The 10,588-nt window shown below is 33.7% G+C and overlaps 2 protein-coding genes across 2 annotated transcripts; both read left to right on the forward strand.

Annotated features, from left to right (window-relative positions):
- Positions 1 to 4,840: 4,840 nt before the first annotated feature.
- On the forward strand, positions 4,841 to 6,183 carry LOC132752642 (complement C1q-like protein 4). The gene is made up of 2 exons (XM_060742992.1): positions 4,841 to 4,964; positions 5,260 to 6,183. The coding sequence occupies exons 1-2, from the start codon at positions 4,841 to 4,843 to the stop codon at positions 5,676 to 5,678; spliced, it is 543 nt and encodes a 180-aa protein (XP_060598975.1). The 3' UTR covers positions 5,679 to 6,183.
- A 1,777-nt stretch (positions 6,184 to 7,960) lies between these two features.
- On the forward strand, positions 7,961 to 10,196 carry LOC132752643 (uncharacterized). Its single transcript, XM_060742993.1, has 2 exons — positions 7,961 to 8,164; positions 9,332 to 10,196. Exons 1-2 carry the CDS (start codon positions 7,993 to 7,995, stop codon positions 9,535 to 9,537), a joined length of 378 nt encoding a protein of 125 aa, XP_060598976.1. The 5' UTR covers positions 7,961 to 7,992; the 3' UTR covers positions 9,538 to 10,196.
- Positions 10,197 to 10,588: the final 392 nt, after the last annotated feature.

The following is a 10,588-nucleotide window of genomic DNA, read 5'->3' on the forward strand; positions in this document are numbered from 1 at the left end:
ATATTAGCAATATAACAAGAGTGAATGGTATAATCTTGTATACAATCATTCTTTTCGAAACTACGATTGTAACTATGTAAGTTACAGAAATTGCCATACCTGTAGAAAAGTACTCCTGAATATATAAGCAGTCATAGAAAATGTCAACTCTTGTATTTCTATTAAACGGACAATTGAACTGTTGCAGAATATTAATTATATATACCCTTAATGCATTTAGATATAAGATCAGATATATATTTTGCTGCCCAAGTGATTTCATCTTCAATAAATACTAATGAAACAACGATAGCATAAAAGGCCAACAACTGTACATCAATAGTTGTATTCTGTCAATGTTTAATTTTCAACGTTTTGCAAATCTAGGGCATCTAACTGCTGAATTTTAATTTTTACATTTTTTTTTGTATTCTCAATTTTCTTACACAAAATATTTTCTTATAATATTACTGATATCTTGATAGAATTATCACGTGTTTGAAAAACATATTTGTTTACTAGAATGTGGTTTGTAGTGAATTCCGCAATAAAATATGTTCTTTTTGGCATCACTGTTCTTTTTTATATACATGACAAACAAGTTAATCAAAGGTCGACAACTAAGATTAGCCGAAATATCTAAAACGCCGTATTTCATCGGAGACCAGACACTGATCTCTTGTTTGTGACACCGAAAACAATTACTCTTCTACCTTGACAAGAACTTAAATATGGTTGACCGCTTCGAATAATTACTAATTATCATTGTCACCAAAACATCTTCTGCATGTCTTAAAAATGGCCAGTTGTCATCAAATAGTACCTACTGACAATAACAACTGTCCACTTATTACTTCTGCAACATCAGTCTTGTCATTTCTACAATGATAGAAGCTAGTTTATCATTTACTGTTAAATCGTAAATATCATTTAATTGAATAATGAGAACTGCTATTTACCAGAAAATTGTCCGGAGTGCAGAATTAAGAAGTACGGGAATTACATAGAAATAAAAAGGATAAATTACGGGACCCTAAAAAATTGTTCGGATTTCAGAAATTTCCCCGATTTAAAATTTTTGAAATTTTAAAATTAAAAACTTTAAATTTTTCCAGGGGAATTTATTTACATTTATTTAAACCCTCACATTTTTCAGGCAAACATGTACAACCCTGTGGGCTGCCAGCTTATACTTTACATCTGGCTAAATTTCCAAAAAATAACCTTGGGCTTTTTACGGATTGAAATAGTTCAAACCCCGGGGTTGAGGTGTAACTTTGATAATTTTAAAGAAAGTAATATTTTACATCTTGAGAAAATAAAAACTTTTTTCCCGGGAAAAAATGAAATTTACAATGTCTGACAACATAAAAAACATTTGAAAACCCCCCAAATGCACAATTATTTAAACCAAAACAGAAAAATACAAAGGTAGAAAATTTTTTACAACCAAAAATAAAAAAGTAAAATAAATGAAGCCTATTTACTAAATTTTGTACGTGGTATTTGGGATGATCAAAAAGTTCTCAGCCCGTTATACTTCTTGCCGCTACACTGACATTTACATACCGATATCTTATTGAAGATTACAGACAGAGTTACACGCGGTTTAACTCAGATTAAGTAACATAAAACAGACATTGATCAATAGAGGGATGTGTCATTTAAACCAAACGGAGAAAGTAAAAATTAGAGCTGTCATTAAATATCTCTGTAAGAAAAGGATGTCCCAAAGGAAATTCATAAGGACTTTATGGATACACTTGGGAAGGAGTCCCCTTCCCATAGCACTATGAACAATTGGCTGCTGAAGATAAGACGGGCAAGAGAACATTGGAGTGATGAAACTGTCGCAGCTGTGCACGATCTGGGTCATGTGCGACAGGAGGCGAGACCTACGAAGCATTGCTAGGGAAGTGGGCATAAGCTTGGTATAAATCCAGGCAATTCTGACTGATGTCACCGACTCGCCAAAGAAAACAACAAGTGATCTCCATTGAATTACAACAACTCTCAACAGTTTAGTAAATACAAAACCTGAAACATATTTTTGATGCTCTTTGAAGATAGTGACATGGTGATAAGCACTCCTTATATCAAAAGAAAAACGAAAATCCCCGGCTTTAAACATTTGCTTATCAACTGACTGATCCTGAAATTGACATTTAAATTTGAAAAAGGTCAGGATTAATATGCCTACAATCTAAAACTAAACGAGCTTTTCCCGATTTTCTATAAGCCACTGTTAAAGGCTTAACGATGTACGGCATTTCTAGAGTATCCGTTATACAGCCCTTTCTTAGTAGTTTATAACCAAATTTTACAATGTTAAGAATATATTGACTTGCACAACCCGGGATTAGACTTTTACCTGCTTCAGCTTACGATCTATTTTCATTTTAGCTCTGAAATTTTCTTTTCGTCGTCGGAGTCGTCAGCTAAGGGATGTGTCTCATATTCTTGTACAACTCATCACCAACAATCAGACGAATCTGCAAGCTTAGTAAATTTTTCTTCTCTATGATTAAGTACGTCAATACTTTCGTCAATTTTCCTCGTTGCTGAAGTAATTCCCTAGCTTGGAACCGTTCGTTTACAGCGTCCTAGAGGTAACATAAGCTTCCTTCAATATATCAAGGGACAGACACGTTGACTGTTTGTTGCCCTTCATGTTTCCTTTTTACAGAAAGTGTAACTTTCGTTCGATGCCAAACTTTGATGAATCCTCGAAATTTTAGCTTGAGAAAATTCTTTTTGAGAGGTTTTAAATTCTGCTTTTTTTGGAAATATCATTATTTTCATGCTCGAAATGAAGTTCAATTTGCTTATTAAACATGGCTGCTATACACACGTTGTCTTTCCGGTAGTAAAAAAGAGAAGAATGTTGCTTGTACCAACAAATATTTCACTTCACGCTTTACTAACGAAACGCGTGAAATAGATAGTCTTTCTTCCTTTCTTTCGTTTAAAGAAATAACAAAAACATAAATACAATACCAGACGTGCGATTTATAAAGCACAAAAAGAGGGACTTAAGAAACAACGAGATTTTACTTGCTACAGCGCCATTGATTTTGAAACATCACGGAGTCCGGAACATATGACGTCTTACTATTTTCTCCTTTCCAACGCTCATGTCTCTTCATGCACCTGTCATTTACGCCAGCGTTAGCCGTCATAGTAGCGCCCCAGCACGAAGAGAATGAAAATAGATTACCCCTTTTAATCTAGAAACAGAACATTTTCTAACCCTAGATAACTTAACCATTTGTTTTTGTGTATAGAAACTACATTCCCCTTTTGATCTAAATCACGGTTTAAACGTGAAGTTGTCATCCGAAACGGACAATTTAAACCAGTAATTTGAAAATATATTTTAGTCATATTATACGGACATGCAACTGATACACCCTTCGAAATAACGATTGTTTTACCCTGTCGGTACTGGTCAGTCTTTCATTTTCTGATATAGAAAGAAAAATGATTGTCGTAAAACTGAATATCGTTACAATGAAAATTAATTAACTCATTAAACCTAAAAAAACATGAGTAAGCTAGTAAAATCATTGATAGATCTCGAATTACTAACTAGTACATCATTACAGTGCCTGTATTTTCACATAAAGTTATTAAATCGTCAAATAAATCAACATAATAATCATACACTATCAAGCACATAAGACTCGTGTACAAGTACTGACCAGTAGTTTACATTGTAAACTATACACGATACGAACGAAACACGTGAAATAGATATTTTTAAGAGTCTCAGTATACATTTGTAATATCCTGTACGATTGGATCTTAGCTAATCCTTACCATTGAATATCAAGCTTGCATACGTAAGAGACTAGCAGACAATGCCGTTGAAATACAGACAAAACATACCTAGTAATTTATCTAACCCTGGTCTTTACAGAGCGAACCTCCTTAAGATCACCAAATTATGCTTCGTTTCCTTACCTGAAGTCAGGCAATAAAAGAGATTGTGGTTAAACATTTGATATATGTATATGAACCGTTACTTTTGAAACAATGAATGATTGGTATACCTGTGTTTCGGCTTATTTTGTTAAATATGAATGGTAATGAGTGACGATAATAGAAGAATTTGTTCTGACGCACTTCTCTATGATTATAATAAAAGTACATGTATATTGACCTTGTAGTTTTTATTCATTTTTTACCTTTTAGCTTTTTCAATCACTTCATGTTCAACATCATTTCCAGACCAATGAAATCACTTCAGTCTTTAAATTGTAAAGACAAACTTAAATGCTGATTTATACGACTTATTACTCTTAATAATTAATATTTTTGACTAATTACGCATGTGTTAACCCCACCTTTATATTACGACTGTTAAATGGAATGACAATGAAGGATTATGTTCTCGTACAATGCTCAACAAATACATAAGAATTTGTTGAATGCTTACGTTTGGAACGATTATGTATATTGTATCACTCTTCTACTCGCTCTTGTCATATGTTTTCAACCGTTAATTTATACTGAATAATATACTAGACACTTTTTAATATCTTTATTATAAATTTTATTTATATACCATGGCTTCCTCAATTATGATTTTGTTTACAACAGATATAGCAATTATATGCCGTGTAATATTTTTAGTTGTTTCGCCAAGTAGCTTTACAATTGTTCATAATATTGTGCAATCTAGCCTGACCTTATAAAGATAATTTTCACTATACATGTATATGACATTTGTTTGCTTCTAGACACACATTAATTTTGTTTACTTTAAATGCAGATCTTATGTAACAGTTAGAGAATAAACAGCGGTTATACAGACTCTTTTCTGCTTGAAATTATACAAAATAGTAGACATTTCTTTACTATGAAGGCATATTTAGCGTTTGCAGTTGCAGCAGTATTGTGTGGCGTACAGGCTATGCCTGCAGAAATATCATTGTTAGAGCGTTTGGAGAAACTAGAAAACACGGTTGCAAATTTGGTGTCAAGTTTTTAAGCAAGAAATAAACGGGGTAACTTAACTTTTACTTTCTCCAATCTTTAATATTATGTTATTTGGTCTATACAAGAGATAATGCATTTCAGAAGAAGACAAAACCCTTTAACAATGTATTTGAAAGATGACCAAGTATAATTGTATGTTTTTATTGTTTTTATAACGTACTTGTTAAAGAGTTATTTGTATGTTAGATTTAATGGTATTTGTTATAATATTTCTCATTGACTTACTTAGTCTTGGATCTAAAGGACAATTCTTTAATGTTCACTTCGTTTACGTTTCAGCTTTAGTCGAATCCGGCGTATCATTCTCCGCAGTTCTTGATGATGCACTGTTTAATATCGTAATTGGACAGACAATTGTTTTCAACAAAGTGTTCCTTAACGAAGGAAACGCATACAATGCCCAAACTGGCGAGTTTACGGTACCCATGGATGGCGTTTATCTCTTTTCTTACTTTGTAGCCGAATGGAACAAAGATGAGGTTGTTTTACGACTTTTAGTGAATGGTGAAAATAGAGTTGATGCTGTCGCTGAAGGTTTGCAAGATCGTCATAATGATCAGGGAGGGAATTTAGTGATATTGAGGCTGCATGCGGGAGATACAGTTTTGATTCAGGCTTATGATAGTTCAAACGTCCATATTGACGGCGCTGCAAGTTACTGGTATACGTCGTTTTCTGGTGTCCGATTGTATGCATAGAGACTGGAATAATATAATATATTCAAGATGTATGTTTTGGACTGGAATTGTTCGATTGTCACTCTTCCGACTTGTACACAATTGCAACTTTTCGGCCCTTTCCGTCAGTCTTCGGATAAGGATCTCGAGCACAAAAGTATGAATACACAGAACGGATGCGGTTTCGGTCTAACCTACGCTAAGAAACTAAAATGTAAACAGTAGTGATTTAATGCCGGGAGTTGTCGGCAAGTTTATCACCAATAAATCAAGTAAAAGTCCATTATAATAAGTGAATTCATACATACAAAAACAAACAATACATTATTAAAATATTTTCTATCATGATTGAAGAAACCGAAAGTACAAAATGCAAATTTGTTGACATTTAGTCGGATTTGTTTAAAATTGCACAGCGGCCATATTTAATTTAAATTGAAAATGGTTGTCAGACATATTTTCAATCATAATTGTATCGAAACAGACTTTATTTTCCTTTTTATGTCAAATATATACATTCGTTTTACATATTTCTCTCTGTTTCTGTTTACATCTGAAACCACGTGGTAGAACTACTTTTAATCCATATGTACTTCGAGGTTATTATCCCTTTCACTCATGAGCATATTGTGAGAAATGGCCGTTTTCATTGAAATGTCTCCTGCTACAAGTTCAAACTGCTATGAAACTATGAAAAATGCTTCAATACTAATCAAACTTGGCATTAAATGTTGACTGGACCATTGCCTTTGTAAAGACATGCTCAGTCTTAAATTTCCTGTAACCTTGGCAACGAGGGGACATCTCAAATTTGACTAAAAACACTTTTTTGTGTTGATTTTTTCCGTCAAAATTGATTTCAAAGTACTGCAACTTCTCAGTGGACTGAGATAGAGTCAAAGGCTTTTCAGCGTTGGTTACACATTACCTTATGATCCACCTGGGGTCATTTTTTGCCTCTCAGAAGTCCCCCTAAAAAGAGGGGGAAACATACCCCTTCTGGCAACCCCCATATGTACCTTTTGGATGGAGGCGGCGACGAAAAAGTAATCACTTTTTTATCAAGATTTCCCAAACAAAAAAATTTGTTTGGGGCCTAAATAGGGTTATTTTTCACTGTTTGAGGTCTCAAATAGGGGAAGGGGTCGAAAAGCCGTCAAAAAACGTCTATATGAAGTAAAGGGTTAAAAAATATAGCCGAGGACGTTCCGATTGACTGATAAACTTACCATTTGCTTTGACCATTTGCTTTGTCAAATAGATAAATACAGAACCCCTAAAGAAAGCCCAACACGGCAAAATTGAAAATGTTGCAGGCTCGGTTTGATTGAGCCTGTTCATGGACGGTACTGGAAAGTGCAAGTTACCGTCCACGCCCTTAAGCAGAATTCAACATTTAAACATGAAATAGTAAAATTTTGAATTTAGAAACATCCGCAGATGTGTTCATACGGCGGTTATCATGGAATCTTCAATGTGACACTTCCGTGCCATTCCATGAAAAGCGGCGTATGGTCCCCAAGTAATAAAAAGCGTGTGCCCTAAACGAGAAAACAATGGGTGGAACTAAATAAAATGGAATTTTGAAAGGGGATCAGAGGTTATGAAGCCTGCGTATCACAGATAAGACGTCAAAAGACAAATTTAAAAAGCAGGCAACATATCCTAAGGGTGATTCAACATTATTCAAGTAGGAATATTGGAACCACCCAACTAGAAAATGCCGAAAAGTTGAAACCAAAAAATACCACAAGCACAACAATAATGTCGTGCTGAACGATCTTCAAGGATCGAATATATAACATCATTGATTAAATGTACGGGGAGACTTTTTACAGCCGCCACTAACTATTCCAACTTCTATTACTTTTAGATTGCTATACTCTTAAGAAACATATTTGTGTTTCGAATAACAGAAAAATTACCAAACTTTACAAACAATATTGATATTTTTGTCAAGAACAGTTAATATACTCTAAAACATTTTGATTCTTGATTAATGCATAAGGAGAGTGCATCAAGATATCGGGTATATACTGTTATTATGTTTCCATTGACATACCAGTAGTGTACCTTTCATGTTGTTCTATGAATTACAAATCTAGGTTACATAAATGAAGATAAGAACAAACCTGAAATGTTTAAACGTGATTTTTTAATGTATGTAACAGCACGATTCAGTCGAAAGTTTTTGGACACTAGAAACGGACAGATGTTGTTTACATATGACATTATCTGGTGGAAGCCTCATGGGGAGACCACGACACTTGCTTAAAGTATATATGGCCTTGTCATACCAGCAAGTATAATCAAAGTATAGACTTGTATTCACGTAATGATGCATTTATGTGTGGTACTTTTGTTTCAAGCATTTACTGCTGTATATGCTTATCCTATTGAAAATTTATACGGAAAATTGTTGCAGCAAGTGAATGAACTTCAAAGAACAGTGGCAAAATTGGAGAAATCAGTTGAACAAAGTAATGTTATGGCAAGAAATAAACGAGGTAAACTTTATGTAATGTATTTCATAGTACTAATTAGTTCTTGTCGTTTTGGACATTTAAAAATGTGTTTTCCATTTAATACGTTATTTCAGATATTTGTCATCTAATTCAAAATTTACTCAAATTTGCAAAAGCATTGTTTTCAAAGAACCTCAATATATGGCGTCATTGCACTGAATTTGTCTGAGCTGAGCACTTGCAATTTAAAAGTAGTGAGCTAGAACAGGCTTGCGCCGTAAGAATATCTAAGATAAAGAATATATATGCTAGGTTTTGGTTGATAATCAATTGATCCGCGACAGCAATGGTCTTTTACTTTGAACTTAGATTTCATTTACTCCAAACTTGCTGTTTAGAATGACTTTTTTTTATACCAATGACCTTCGTTCAAATGTCACCCTGCTAAGAATTTAAAGCATGTTTATGTGATGCATATTATAATTATCATCAAATGTTCAAACCCCGTGGAAGATCCTTTTAAAGTTTGCTGACACAATTTGAGACGGTTAGGCTTGCACTATTGAGTGTTGAAAATTGAGTACCACTCAAGCCGGTGCTAGGGGGCATGAGGGGTGCTGCACTTATTCATTATCCATCATTATCCCACATATTCAAACAAACCGAGTCAAGTAATTTTGTTGTGATTAATGCTTCCGAGGGATCACTTTGTTTCCAGATTTTGAGCTTAAAAACATACTTTGTATAAAAATAGATTTAATGATACTTGCCTTTTACAAGACCGCTCGGGATATAAATGAAATACTAATGCCAAAATGTTTATCATGTCCAAGGTACAGATCATGTTCAGTCTTGCTTGGGACGGAATGTCATTCATTTATGTTACGCTAACGGATTATGTTGGATCCAGTAATAGGGTTCCTGATTGAAAAAGAGATCGTGAAATTTTATCTCTTTATGCAAATAATGAATTGTTCAAACTGGTATTTTAGATCTTTGTATGAACTGGCATTTTAGATCTTTGTATGAACCTTACTTACGAACTTGCTATGATTGATTTAATTTAAAGAACAAAAGATATTTAACATAGTGGTGAAACGCTCTTATTTTGTTAACCTTTGAAATACCAATTCTGATGCAGGGCCATAACAATACTCTTTTCTAAGAAACATAACGTTTTACCTTATATAGGTGTATTATTTATTGTAGCCGACGCCAGCCCTCCAGTCGGTATATCGTTTTCTGCAATTCTAGATGATGCACTATCTAATATCGTAATTGGACAAACCATCGTTTTCAACAAGGCGTATATCAACGACGGTGACGCATATGATACAAATACTGGAGTGTTTACCGTACCGATTGACGGCGTTTACTTGTTGTCATGCTTTGTTGGCGAGTACGGCCCTGCATGATCAGGTGTTGTTACAACTTCAAGTAAATGGTAAAAACAAAGTGGATGTTATTGCAGAAGGTATTCAGAACGAACATAATGATCAAGGTGGAAATTTAGTCATTTTGAAACTTGGAGCTGGAGATCGAGTCCTTATACAAGCGTACGGTGTTCCTAATGCTCTCATCGACGGCGGTGCAGATTATAAATATACTTCATTTTCCGGTGTTTTGTTGTATGGTGCTGGTATTTAGTTTCCTGTGAATATTAACATAAAATGAATAATTCACCAGATGTTAAATTATCAAAGTGCTTGAAAATTAAACTTATTTGACTGCAACTCATGATGTAAATTTATGTCATGAATAGTAAGTTTTTTGTCCATAGGGATCTTCTCTAATAGATCACAAAGTCGCAGTTGTTGCCTTATAGAGCTCATCGGGGATCTTCATTCGACACATTTCACTGAATAGTACGCCATTTTTTGATTTTATAATAAATAATCTTAAAATCAAACAAGATACGAAGACTGTAAGACCTCAACTCAAAAGATGAACATTTATAGGAGCCCTGGTAATGCTTATGTCATACCCATGGTTTGTAAAAATCTTTTTGTTCTTAGAGAGTTATTTATGAACTTTTCAATATGTTCAGCCCGACCTTTCCTTATTTTGCCATTGACAACCAAACCGTACAATGAATTCCTAAAACTGTAAATGCATTGATATATACCAAAATGCTTGTTATCGGGTCTAAGGAGTATTGAACAAAAATGAATCAATAGAGTATATTCGATAATAATAATAATAATAATAATAATAATAATAATAATAATAATAATAAAATCTTTATTTAGAAAAGTGTTATCAACTAGAAAATATTACCTTAAAAAACATTACAACGCAAAAGATGACACCAACATTTAGTACCTGACATATAAATTACTGAAATGTATCAAAGACTCACATATAAAAACATTTATAGTATTCCACAATGTTATTGCCAATAAAAAAAAGTAATTACAATTTGTTTATCTGTAAACTTCATAATTCTCTATAATGTTTCGTATAATT

Source organism: Ruditapes philippinarum, unplaced genomic scaffold (assembly GCF_026571515.1).
Source record: "Ruditapes philippinarum isolate M1 unplaced genomic scaffold, ASM2657151v2 ctg4062_1_1_1_1, whole genome shotgun sequence".
NCBI lineage: Eukaryota > Metazoa > Mollusca > Bivalvia > Venerida > Veneridae > Ruditapes > Ruditapes philippinarum.

Coding starts and splice junctions, on each gene's coding strand:
- LOC132752642 (XM_060742992.1), top strand. CDS start 4,841: ATGAAGGCATATTTAGCGTTTGCAGTTGCAGCAGTATTGTGTGGCGTA. Junction 4,965..5,259: donor GGTTGCAAATTTGGTGTCAA/GTTTTTAAGCAA, acceptor TTTACGTTTCAG/CTTTAGTCGAATCCGGCGTA.
- LOC132752643 (XM_060742993.1), top strand. CDS start 7,993: ATGATGCATTTATGTGTGGTACTTTTGTTTCAAGCATTTACTGCTGTA. Junction 8,165..9,331: donor TATGGCAAGAAATAAACGAG/GTAAACTTTATG, acceptor TATTTATTGTAG/CCGACGCCAGCCCTCCAGTC.